We start from the raw sequence: 12870 nt of genomic DNA, 5'->3' as shown, positions 1-12870 counted from the left end.
GGGGATGCTGGAAAAGCAGCACCGAGCTCCTTCAGACTGTATTCATCAGCAACTGCTGCCTGGTTCTATGGCTTTTCTCCCTTTGCTTAACCTTTCTGGAGCCAATTACCTTCATGGGCTGCTGAAAAATTAAAGAGATGGAGACATTGCCTGCCACAGGAGGTGATCTCACTTTGTCACTTTCAATGAAAATGTGACACTTGTAGCTTCTGTTTTACTTCTTTTTTTTCTTTTTGCAAAGGACAACAGTATCTGTAAGGTTCGTTCCTGCTGTAGCAGGCATGGCATGGGGAAAAAAGCTCCCTGGTGTGGGACCAATGTCCTAATGCACAGTTCCCAGGATGTGCTGAGCACGGCAGCTGGAAACCTGTAATCAGTGACTAATGAATTTCTGACCTGCAAGAAGCCCACATACTGTCATTACCTCTCACTTGTGCCAGGATCATGTTATTTCTGATGTGGAAGAAGAATTCACAAATAGGCTTTGGGGACAGATGCTGCCTGTCTGCCCTCGGCTGGAACTAGCAGTCTGTCCACATCTTTGGGAGCCAGAGGCACGCTCAGTGACAACAACCACAAGACAATCTTCTAAAGGATGGGTACAAATCCCAGGGCTGGTGCCGCTTAGCACACAGCAGGATGAAGTAGGATTGGCCTTGTGGTTAAGACAGTGAGATGTGACATTGGAGACCCTGGCTGTAGCTGATGTAAGTTACTTCATTTCTGTTGCACTGTAGTTCCACAGTGATAAATGAGATGAACAGTAAATTCTAGGAGGATGAGACCATGTTCCTAACAGCACTTCATAGATGGACTCTGTTAGGTAGACAGGGGGTTCTTCTGCTACTTTTAAAGCATGTGTGCCACTTTGATATTTCTTCGGTATTTATGGTAAAGGAACAGGTTCATCAGGTCTGATTCTCAGTTTTTTATAGGGAATGTGACTTTGGGATAAGAAATGATGACTTAGTCCCTTGTTAACTGCAACTCTGACATGTCTGCCTTGGGGGAATAGGCACTTGCGTGTCATTATCACAGTTTTCCAGGCAGCACTTCATTGATGCTCCACAGTCGTACTTAAGAGTACGACTCTAAGCCATGTGGGCCTGGCTTGGAGTCAGGTGAGTATCTTGAGGCTTAGGAGGAAGCCCACAATTGAAGGTACATAATTTTTGAGAAGACAAGTGCACAAATACACATGCAGTTGCTTACTAGGACTGCATGTACAGATACACGATTTGCACATGCAAATGAACAGATATGCTGCAGCCAATGTTTATTGGTTTCTTGGCAGCACCCCTGGATCAATGCTGAACCCCCTGTTACCTTGTTTCAGTTGGATTGCTGGGAGCTGTGCATCCCTCGTTGTCTTCCGAGTTGGGTAACAGTCCAGAAATTAACCTACCCATCCTTCCTTAGCTCTCTGCTTACATACTTCTAGTAACTATGTAGGAATCCGTTTTCCTCATATGCAGAATGAGTAATGCTGTGACCTTCCTCTGAAGGTGTATGAGCTCTAGAAATAAAAAACGCTGTAAGGTGATGTATTGATACTATTATTCATACTGAAGTTATTGTACAGAGTGATGACTAAAAATCAAAAGGTATTCTATCATTACTTTCTACAGAGGAGCTGTAGTTCTGGATGCCTCTATTCTTGTATAAACTACTGTGGTTCATGTTGTGGTACCAGAAGAAAACCCAAATCACTGTGTCTGCCATTGTACGAGTAACACAAAGATACTACACAACCTGAAGAGCTTATGAGCTATGTCTCTTAAGTCCTAATCTTAACTTAATCTTGCTTTGAACATAAACCTCAGGTTAATAATAAAATCCTCCTGTTTTATATGCCAGTGTTAGTCTCAGATATGAACTGTTCATGGAACAACAAGACTGCAAATACTTCACGCTCTTTGCAGCAACACTGGTGGTTTCTGCAGCATTTTAAGATCTTTCTGGCTCTATTTATTTTTTTTTTTTTGGCATGTGAATGTATCCCTTCTTTTCCCCTCCTTTTTGGGTTTCCTCTAGGGAACATAATTACCCAAGTAGACACCTCAGTCTTCACTGGCTGATAACTTTAAGGAGTGGGATATACAGAAACTACATAAACAGAAGCGATGCCTATCAAGAGCAGTGTCCCTTCTTGCAATGCTAAAGGCCAGGCACTCTTGAGTGGAGCAGAGCTTTGAAAAGTGAGAGGAGGTGTACCTGGGGTTTTTTCTACTGCTGGGGGACAGGCCACTGTCTCTGGCAAGTTGGTACCAGGCTGTATAACAGAGTTTGTGTGAGAGAGGTGGCAATGGGGTGCTCATGGAAAAGAGTAACTTCAAAATGCAGAGCTGGTTACTTGAGAGACTGGTCAAGCTGCATAGGGGAAACATGGCAGGCATATCTTTGCATAGAGTGTTAGGTCTCTATAGAATACCTGAAATGGGAAGGAGAGCTCCATGTCACAACTTTGGTACTTGAGCTGCTTTCCCGGTGTGTTCATGCCTAGAAATAATAAGGTGGTTGTGTCCCAAGGAGCTCTTCCATCCAACTTAACATAGGAGCTTTTGTGGAAGGAGAGGTTTTCTGTGCTTTGTAAATATGCCAGCACTGATAATGAAGTGTATGAGTCTCATCCCAAGAGAAGAAAATCCTTGTGAGGTAAGCACAGAGGAACCTGGGAACTGTGGGTTTACCATCTACTTGCTCTAGGTAGCAGCAGAGCCATTTAAGGGCCAATTACCTAGAGGTGGGTTGGGGATACTTTTATCTGTTTCCAGACTCTAAACAAAGAGGCAGCTTTTCTGTGTGGTGGGCCAGGATCTTACATTTTTGGCTGAGGCAAGGAAAAATAATAATCATTTTCACCAGAAATCTCTGAGTCTCCAGCATTATCCTATACCCTAGGCGGGTAAAGAGCATTGTGCTCTTCCTCTGTGCACGCCATAATCCCAGCTTGTCCTGAAGAGACAATCAAATAATTCACTCTGGAAAGCACAATGACACTTAATTACAGTTTGAGCAAGACCAGTTATGCTCCTTTGTGGCCTAATTTGCTTCTCCCAGCAAGCCGCCAATACCTCAAGGCTGAGCCTGTTGCACCCAGCAAATGTTTGTTGCTTTTGTTGCTATGCTCCAAAGCCCTCCCCATTCTAGGTGGTGGACAAATGCAATGTCCTTTTCCCTGAAAACACCAAAGGAAAGAGAAAAATCTTTTGCAAACCAACCGCTGTTGTTTTTTTCTTGAACCACATTCTAGTCTGGTCAGCATTCAAGTGTGGAAGTGTGTGGTGCTGTGGTTAAAACAAGGGATGTGAGTCACGAGTCCTGAACTTGTAAATACCTTTTTTTTTTTTTTTCCCTTTTTCCCCCTCCCAAAGCTGCTGCATAACCTTGGGTAGATGACATGACTTGACAGTGGCTGTCCTCATTTCCTCCACTCTGGGAGCCTCATCCATAAAAGCTGTCAGAAAAGAGGAAGGCAGTAAATTGTGCATTGTGAGTGCAGGTTTAGGTTAAGATATTTCTCTCAGGTTTGGGTGGGATTTGGTCTGGCGTGACCGTACTTTGAGATCGGTACTGAATATAAAGTATGCCTGATAGACCTTAACCTTATGCCCAGTGTTACCCTTTCTGTTCCCTTTGCCACTTCAGCTTTTTTAGGGTTCAGAATCAACAGGCTTTGTTATGGATCTGCACTGTGCCACAGCTGCACTTCAGCCACAGCCTCAGCAAGGTCTGAGACATGTGATGTTTTGTGCATTCCTGCAAGATATCTTGTCACTCTGGCCATTCTTTCAGGAGGTGTCTGTAGCCCATTGCTGCATGTTCCTGCTAAGGCAGGGCTGGAAACAACATGCAGCTCCCTGCTGAATGGAGTGTGATACAAATTATTTGAATAGCCCTGTCTTCAATACTGGGATGGGTTCTCCATGTCACCTGCTCCATGTCACTTTCCTTGTGTGTCTAAGTTGGAAAAGTGGTATCAGGCATGTGAGAGCTGGATGGTGGGGATGTGTTCAGCACAAAGTTTATCTTTCTGAGGGGTCCTGGTCCTAGCTCACAAGGCCGGTTTCCCTGGCTGAGCTATTCCTCCCTCAGATTCCTCATTATTGGCTAGTTTCTCCGGGGGTAGATTGGAAGTAGCCCACTTCTCTTCAGTGTATTCCTGTACTGGTCTTCAAACTAACTGAATAGACTGCTCCCAGAGGACCCACCCCTGGTTTCAAGCAGTGCCATGCACAGTTGGGACTGTGAACTGGGAAGTAGTGTCTGCAGTCATGCATGTCTTGGGAACCTATCAGTACTTGATTGTATTCAACTCTCAGTATTCTGATTAACGAAGCTACAGTAGCCTGGGATACTGCAGCTATTAATCTTACTGCAAAACAGTTCCTATGTGTATCTTAATTCCCTAGTAGATCTGGACACCGTTTTCCACATGACTCTCTTTGTTTTGGCTAAAAACTGCTTCTTTAGATGGTCTGTAAATATTTTTGCATGTTAGTGGAATTAGCTGAAGTGGAAAAAATACCCTTGAAAAAGTCTCAATATTTTCAGTTTTTGTTTTGAAACATCTTTTCTCTCTGAAACTCAAAGAAAAGATGTTTTGACTTGAACAACATATACGTTTCAAGCCCAAGTGAAATTTATTTTGACATATTTCTTCTACCTGAAAAATGAAGACTTTTGGTTGTTATTGACTTTTCACTTGGCCAGCAAGTGAACCAAAAGATGACTTTTATTGCCACTGTTATGTGCGGTGCATGCCATGGGCCTGTTTGTGAGTTTGCCCTGGCAACCTACCTTCCTTGGCCCCTGGGGGATCCCCTGAGTAGGGTTATCACACACTTGGTGTCAAAATAAGAGCTCCTGTGCTCTCTCCTCCCTTCCCCACCCCATAAATCCTACTTTCTCAGCTATTTGGCTCCCATAGCCAGGGTGTCTGAGGGCATACTGGGCTTCTGAAGTATTTCTTCTCCCAGCCCCTTTACAAAGCAAGGCTTTGCCCCCTTTGCCTCTGTGAGAAGGGGTTCAGGCATCTCGCCTCTTGCCTGGGCTTTCTGGCCATGCTTTGGCTAAGTCAACAAGTTTTTCTCTGAATGTGTCAGTAGCCCAAGGCATTGCTTACCCATGTCTCACTGTCACCGTGTGCTCTGCTCCCGGTCTGTACGCAGCTATCTTCTCATTTGTGACTCAGGCATCAGAGTTTCTGAAAAAGCGTTCTGTGCCCTTTCTCCCTGGTGCTGCACCAGTGAGACAGTGACTGGGGCTTGTGGGTGGTTTAGTTTGGTTGCTAAAAGTAAGAGAACTAAGCAAATTTTGTGCCTTAAGAGTGTGTTTGTGGACTGTGTGAAGGATCCGCACATGCCTCAGCTGGGTCAGGACATGTGTCCTGTTTAAAGTTCTGTTACCTCCCACATCTTAAAGCTCACACTGTGCTATAAACAGAGTTTTCTGCTGCTGCTTGGATCATCCTTGTGCATTTGCATTCATCATTTTGTAGTTTTCAGTCTGAATTTATCTGATGTACCTAAGGCCATTATAGGGTCCTCACTGTTACAATATGAGTGATTCACAACCCACAATGCAGTGATTTCCTTCCCCTCCAATAACTCCATCACAGAAGGAGGGAGCAGAAGTGATACGAGTTTACTTATAAAGAGGCCATATAATACATTGGATAAAGAACGGGCTGAACTGATTCTCCTTTTTAAAAGCAGCACTAAAGAAAATTGTATTCTTACTGTTGGACACTGCCACTTTACTGGACCTTACTTTTAAAATCCTCCTCTCTTCAGTCAACCCCATTTTCTCTTGTCTCTTCATAGTTTTGGATTACCATCATTTTAGGCACCAGTGCTGAGCTGCCAAACAGATCCCAAGAAAATTGTTATTGACAAGAGAGGACTTATTAAACTGGAAGATATTTGAAGAGTCAGGTTCTTATGCAAACAAATATGTTGATGATATTTAATGTTTTGATTTGAGACCTAATAACTTAAAATGCCTACATATAAAAATTAATTACAATTTAATAAAATAATTGTTAATGATTAATGCAATAACCATAGTATAATTAATGGTGATTATTAAAATTGTTAAATAAATAATTAGAAATTAATTATAAGCTACATATTTATTGACCTGAAAGCATGATTAGCCACCAAACTGCTGATATGGGAATCTCTGACATTTCCAATACTTTATTTTTCATCACAAAAACAATATCTGAGTCCCAAATGTAAGAATGGGAGTTAGTAAAAGTTACTTGAATATGCCTGAAAACCAGGCAGGCTTAGGTTTTACGTGACAAACTGTTTCAGTGGCTCACTAATTTCTAGCCTGTATGCTGCAGGGTAATCAGTGCAATTCCCAGGAAATCCGTGAAGGTTTTAATGAGCCGTGACATGTTCAGCGCACAGTCAGCATGAAGCAGTGCAGTGTGAGGAAGCTTTTGGCAAAGGCTGATGCGCATAGATCCTGGCTCCTGAGGAGCCAGCTGCTAATCCCGACACTTGCCCAGGGAACTCTCATAGTGGGAACTCTGTACCACCTTGGTTCAGCTCTTTCTCTATAAAATTACTGTTACCCATAACCTACCTCATTCATAAATATATTTGCCAAACAAATTTCCCATACCATTGCTGTTTTAGGATACTCGGGGTAGGTGTTTCTGCTAGAACACTTTTGTTCTTTATTAGAGGACAGGGTAATCCCTGTCTTCTAATTTTTCCAAGATTCAACTTTTGCAAAAGTCACTGATCTTAAAGGTATATAACCCATTAGTTTCTGGGTGTGTGGATCAAAACCTTCACTTAGCTAAAGTGATTCTGACTTTTTGTAGATGCTTGCTCTTGTGGTTTTGTAGGTAGCATAAAAACTTGAATCTATTCTTTTGAGTTTTAGAGCTCCACTTCTACACTGAACTATTGATAGATATCTAGGAAGTGAAGCTACATGCTGATGAACCACATCCATAGCAAGCTGGCAGAGTCATCCCAGTGACTTCCATAAACAAAATTGGGGAGGAAGGTGACTACTCATTTGAGCCCAAGGAAATTATGTTCATTTCAGATTTCAGCATCCTAAATGTAATACCTTTGACTGGGAGCTACTTTATTTTTTTAATTTGGTGGTCCAGTGTTTTGGATTGCTATGCTCAAACTTCAAAGGAATGATTTTATTTTAATCCATTCTAAAATGTAAAGGTAAGTATCATATTCTTACAAAGTCAAAGACCAAGAAATTTCAGTAAACATTTAAGTGAAGCCAACTCTTCCTCGGTCAGATATCCCCCTCTGCTAGTCAGAATGGCAGCACTGAGACTCCATGAGCAAAACCAAAAGTGAATGAAAACTCAAGCAAAATTTGTAACCAGAAGGATATCTTTTATTAGATTAACTAATGCAGCTAAAAATAAGAAACAGACGTACTTTTGCGTACACAAACACTCTGTGCATGCCAGAGATGAAACTGGATTTGATTTTTGTTAAATAAACATCCATGCGTGTATTAAAATGAATAGAGAAAAGGGACGGCTACTGGCAGATGGGGCAGATTTTTTAAATTCTTTTTGCTCAAGTGCTCTTAGTATCATGGGTGAAGAGACTTGCCTATGGCACTCCTTGAATTGCCTGGATCCTTTTAGCAGTCTTCCTTTCCATTGAAAACTTGCTGAGTCGTAGCTAAAGATTTTGGGGGAACAAGCGCTGAGGGATGATGTACTGAGCACTATGATGAAAGTAGCCCAGAAACAAGATGTCACAGCTTTCAAGAGGTTCCTCCCTTCCTTCTCCCCCTTAAACCACACACAAAAACACATCCTAGGTGGTCAAGGAGGCATTGCCTAGAAGTACAAAGTGCCTGAATTGCATATGTGATTGTTACACTGGGATAAAAGCTGGAGTCGGGACAAGGGCAGATCGCGCTGCTTCAGTATTTGTACTTTTTGAAAGCCAATTTGGCAAGCCACATAACAAGAGCCTAACAAGTGGATGGACATATGGGGAAGCAAAATAATTGTGCATTAGGAAGACTGTGCAGATGTGAGCTGAAGTAAGGGCGTAACTCCATATGGCGCATTGCTGACCTTCAGTTGGTGCCTGAATGACAGTATGCGGTACGGGTCGCACCATCTGAGGGATGCTGTACTGGGAGCAGGGCTGAAACCGGACAGAACTGGATTTACACAGATTGTCTGCTTCCTAGAAAACAATAAAGCATCTCCCGACAGCTGTTGTGCCTGAGATCCTCATGTTGTTACTGCACCTTGCAACTCTGACACCTTCCCTAAAACACTTAGTATATACCAGACTTCAGGGAAAAAAATACTGTTACCACTACTAAAGTGGTGGTGGCTTTTAATCCGTGTTAATCCCTTGTGCAGGGAGAGCATAGGTGAGTGTGCAGGATACTTGATTTCTGTCCATGTTCTCTATGGTTTAAAAGCCTTTATATGCCTTTGGAGAGGAAATTACTTAATTCTTTCAAACACAGAATATTAAAAATCCTATAGTTAGCATGTTTATTTGAGAAACATAATGGATTTTTTTATAAACTAACCCCAGAGGGACGTGCATGTTAGGTAGAATAGCTGTGGCACTCTGTTATTAGGAAAGTGTGATGAGTGGAGGGCTTAATTCTTCAACCTAGAAATCCTTTGATGAAATAGACTCAGTAAGTCCAAACTATGATTTATGATTTATTATCATTTGTTCCTCCCTTTTGGCTGCTAATCCTAACACTGGCTAAGAGTTCGGCCTCATTTTATCAATGGCTACTTGAGATGCATAGGAGGATTTGTTCCAGTATTCACCAGAAGTCTTTGATACATGAGATTGTAGGCTAACACTGATAATCTTTTGTGAGGAAGTGTCACAATACATACATCGATCATCTAAGCCTCTATCTGTCAGACTCTCCCAACCCAACCGTATTTTTCATGACACAATGCGGCACATGGCCTTTAAATTACCCATCTGTCTGACAAATCAGTGAGTGTGGCAGAAACTGGCAGCAGTTTGACGTCGCCTATCACTTTAACTGAAGTGAAAGTAATGCAAACAGATTTATGGGATCCCCTTTGATTATAGACTATGAATATATTTGGAATTGATGTTTGGGAGAGAGACACAACAGAGAGGCAGGAAGGGCTTGTAGGCAAAAGCACCAGTGCTGGGTTTGCAGCTTTGCATTTACTATGAGGGAGATTGTTCTGTTCTTAATTTTTCCCTCCACATATGTTGCATCGCAACTGAATACCTCTGACTTTTTTCTCTCTTTTTTTTTTTTGTGTCCTGAGTGATTATTTAGCCTGTCTAAATTCATAACTTTCTAAATATCAAGGCTAAGTTTTCTTAAATATATTTGCAGTACAGCTATCTAATATATCTGTAGTGTTCGCTGCATAGAGGTAATTATTGCTGAATTTCCAAGTTTGCTCTGAATACGACAGAGCACAGCAGAATGCAAATGGCTATTGTAAGCTGACAAGGATGCTTGCTGCAATGCTGGTGAGGACTTGAGTTCTCTAACGGAGTAGAGTAAAACACTGACTTGGGTTTTTTTGATCCAGTGGTTTATCTTCGTTGCAGAAGTAACCAAGACCTTGGCTTTTGCCCTTTGATAACTCCACGCAGAGACTCTGGCCCTTTGGTTCATAACCAAAGTCTGCTGTAACAAGCCTGCTTTTTTAGAAAGGGGATTTTGTCCTACTTATTGAGGCTGTTGTTTAAGTGTAGTGGTGATGGTGAAAGCTGGGACTGAGAACTACAGAGTATGTCTCATGTAGAGGCAACAACACACCCATTCAAACAACTCTTGGCTGCAGCCTGAGCTCCTGAAGCCCTGAGCCATCCAATCTAAGTAATTGGTAGGGTGGTACCCTTTGGGCATTAGTACGTTTGTTGAATCATTTTCTGAGCTCTCTAGAGTTTATACAAGCTTCTCTTGATACTCTGCTTGACTTTTCTTCAGCGAAACGATAGACTTAAGTGATTCCCTTCTTTTTAAAGGAATAGTTTTTATGAACGAAGGTGCAGCCATCAGAAGTCACTTAACAAAACATAGTTGTGGTTCAGCTGTGATGGCTTTTGCCTGGATTTCAGGGGAAATTGTGATTTGTGGGGTTTCCACAGAAACTCAGCCCATTTCCTAAACACCTTCAGAGTTTCCTTATGCCAGGCAGCACTGAGCTAGCAGTGATCTGTTGCTGGTGTGAGTTCTTGTATTCCCCTGTTCATTGGTAGCTGTGGGGATTGTGATCTACAGCTGCTTAGCTCTGAGAAAAGCTTTTCTAAATCTGGAGTCCTTCTCCTGAATTTTGCTTGGGGAATGTTAGCATAACCTTGAGCTGAATTTGGTTTGTTGATTCCTGCGTACAGCCTAAACCTCTGGCTGGGCACCATGGCTTTGTGGGTCTTTCAAAACAATGGAGGCAAGATGCCTTCTGGGGCAGATACTTTCTAAACAAACCAAACAGGTTTTTTCCTTTCCCCCCAGCTAGTGTTTGCCTTGGAAAGAGAGAAACAGGTAACATTCCCCTCCGTGCTGAACTGTAGAGGCCATTTTCATTAGGATGATTGCTACATGGAACAAAGCAGGACTGCTGCACAAAGGAAAAGGTGCTGGCAAACGGCGTTCATCACTGATGGGATGGGTGCTTTCCAGCCCACAGTTACTTATTTGGAAACCACATCCCAGCTCCTGTAAGTGGGCTGTTGGCAGTGTCATTCCTGCATTTTCAGGCAGTCTTTGTCTCCAGCCTTTGTACATGATGATGAAAGGCCTTTATGACTTCCAGGTGCAGGCTTCTGCCAAGCTTGTGGCAGCTGGGTTCTTGCATAAGCATCTCCTCCCACCTCCATAGGTGAGGCAGTGGAGGCGGTCATGCCAAGTGTTGCATCTCCTCACACAAGGTAGTGTCTGCAGGATTTCATGAGGCCTCCACAGAAATAGTGGGACAGTTCATAACAAAAGTTAGCGGTTGTGGGGAGGAACAAGTACAGCAGACAGCAGAGATCTTGGTGTCTGACTGAGGTTGCCATGTAGGTTTTGAAGTGCCCAGGAGCCTCTGGCTGCTCCCCACAGGGAAGGCTAGGTGGTCTTTGGGGTCTGTCTCTCTTTCTGTCTGGAACTTGGTTAGTGGGAACCTATGCAAAGCTTTGTTTTGGCTAAAAGAAACCTTGACATATTTGCATTTAGCCCGTAGTAGACTAGGACATCCCCAGTGCTTGCTGTTTTCTCAAACCCAAGCTACTCCTGTTTTAAAATCTCCATCCACAGTTCTCCCATCAGGTCCTGCCTGCCTGCATCCCACATCCATTCTGAAAACACACTCGGAGAGCCCTTTGTGCAAGTCCCGCACCTTGCTGGTGTTTGTGAGGGAAGCCACATCTACATTTGGAGCACAGAAGACAGATGTACTATCCCACTGTAGTGTTCAAAGCATGGACACCAGCTAGCCTAGCATCACGGTGAAAAGGAAAGCTAGAGATGGTGTCTTTGCTAAGGTTGTTCCTCTGGTATAATCCTGTCTCTGCCATAAGCTTTTTTCAAGCATAGCTTTGTCAGTCAAGGATTTCACCAAGGCAGGCATGACTTTGGTGGAGCTGTGGCTTTAGGCATGTTCTGCATATCTCTAGTAGCAGAGCAGTGGGCACGTGTGAGCGAAGTTGCACTGGGGTCCCTTTTGGTTTAAATCAGTCCTAGGCTATTCTCTGTAGGCAGGAGCTCTGAAACCCAAGGAAAGCATTGGTTTCTAGTGCTGACCTTCAGTACAGCATAGTCTGAACGTCATATCTAGGACCCAGTGGATGATACTGGATGAAGATCTCTAAATGCAGCCTGGCTTCTCTGCTTATAGTCCCTTTGGCTAGCTGCTGACGAATCAAAACACCTGCTTTTTATGAATAATGAATTTTTCTTTACCTCTAGGGAAGATGCATAAACTTCACTCGGGTGAAATCGGATGGAACCTCTGCCCCTTACAGCCCACCACCGAAGCTGCCACGGCGTGACGATGTTCCTCTCAACAATGCTCCAAGAAACCCTTCTCCTCCTGTGTCTCTGCAGCCCCCTTCCAGGCAGCCACCTCCTGGACCACCCCCATCCCGAGCCCCTCCTGGACCTCCTCCTTCGCGCCCACCCCCGCAGCCCATGGCTTAGAGTGCAGCAAAACCCTGATCGACAAAACATGTCTCTTTGCTGAACACAGCATATTTATTGAGTATTGGTTTACAGTTAAAGATATCAGAATTTGTTGCTGGTCAGCAAAAAAAGAAGAAAAAAAAAAAGAAAAATTGCCAAGTGTCAATTTTAGTGTATGAATATATTTATACCACACGTGCTGAGTAAACATTCAGTGGATAGATTCAGAGCTATGGGGTATAGAAACAAACCAAAATGATCATGTAGATACAGTAGCAGCTTTTGTATGTATACATTTGAAGATCTATTTACATATGACATTTGTCTGACTTGGTATGTCAGATCATTCATTAATAACTTTAGCTGGTACACGTGCATCAGTTGTTTTGATAGCTGCCACCTGCAAGTTGGTTAAACATAGTTCATTGAGGAATTTGCTTTCTTTTCCCCAACGGTACTGCATCCAGATGTTAATATGGAACAATAATTGCAGATAACTTTCTGTCTTTGGTTCTGCAGGTGGAATTTCCATGAAAGTTTATACAGCTATAACAATAATGAGGTAAAATGAGACTATGTGCTAATAATCTAGCAACAGTAATCTAGCGTAGAAGAGAGGTATCTTTTTCTCTTGAGAAAATCAGTTTTGAGCCTGCCATCTCTGCATATGTTTAGACTTGGTTGCATGGGGTAGACACTGAAGGCCAGATATTGGTTCTAGAAATC

The 12870-nt window shown here is 42.9% G+C and overlaps 1 protein-coding gene across 1 annotated transcript in view; it reads left to right on the top strand.

Annotated features, from left to right (window-relative positions):
* The window catches only part of ANTXRL (ANTXR like), a 58234-nt gene extending 46005 nt beyond the window's left edge, over nucleotides 1–12229 (top strand). The window contains exon 18 of the mRNA XM_009818751.2: nucleotides 11932–12229. Coding sequence (XP_009817053.1) covers nucleotides 11932–12162 — 231 coding nt within the window. The 3' untranslated portion in view covers nucleotides 12163–12229. The remainder of the gene's footprint in view (nucleotides 1–11931) is intronic.
* The last annotated feature ends 641 nt before the right edge of the window (nucleotides 12230–12870 follow it).

This window comes from Gavia stellata, chromosome 9 (assembly GCF_030936135.1).
Source record: "Gavia stellata isolate bGavSte3 chromosome 9, bGavSte3.hap2, whole genome shotgun sequence".
Taxonomy (NCBI): Eukaryota; Metazoa; Chordata; class Aves; order Gaviiformes; family Gaviidae; genus Gavia; species Gavia stellata.
This window is presented reverse-complemented; position numbering and strand designations above follow the sequence as displayed.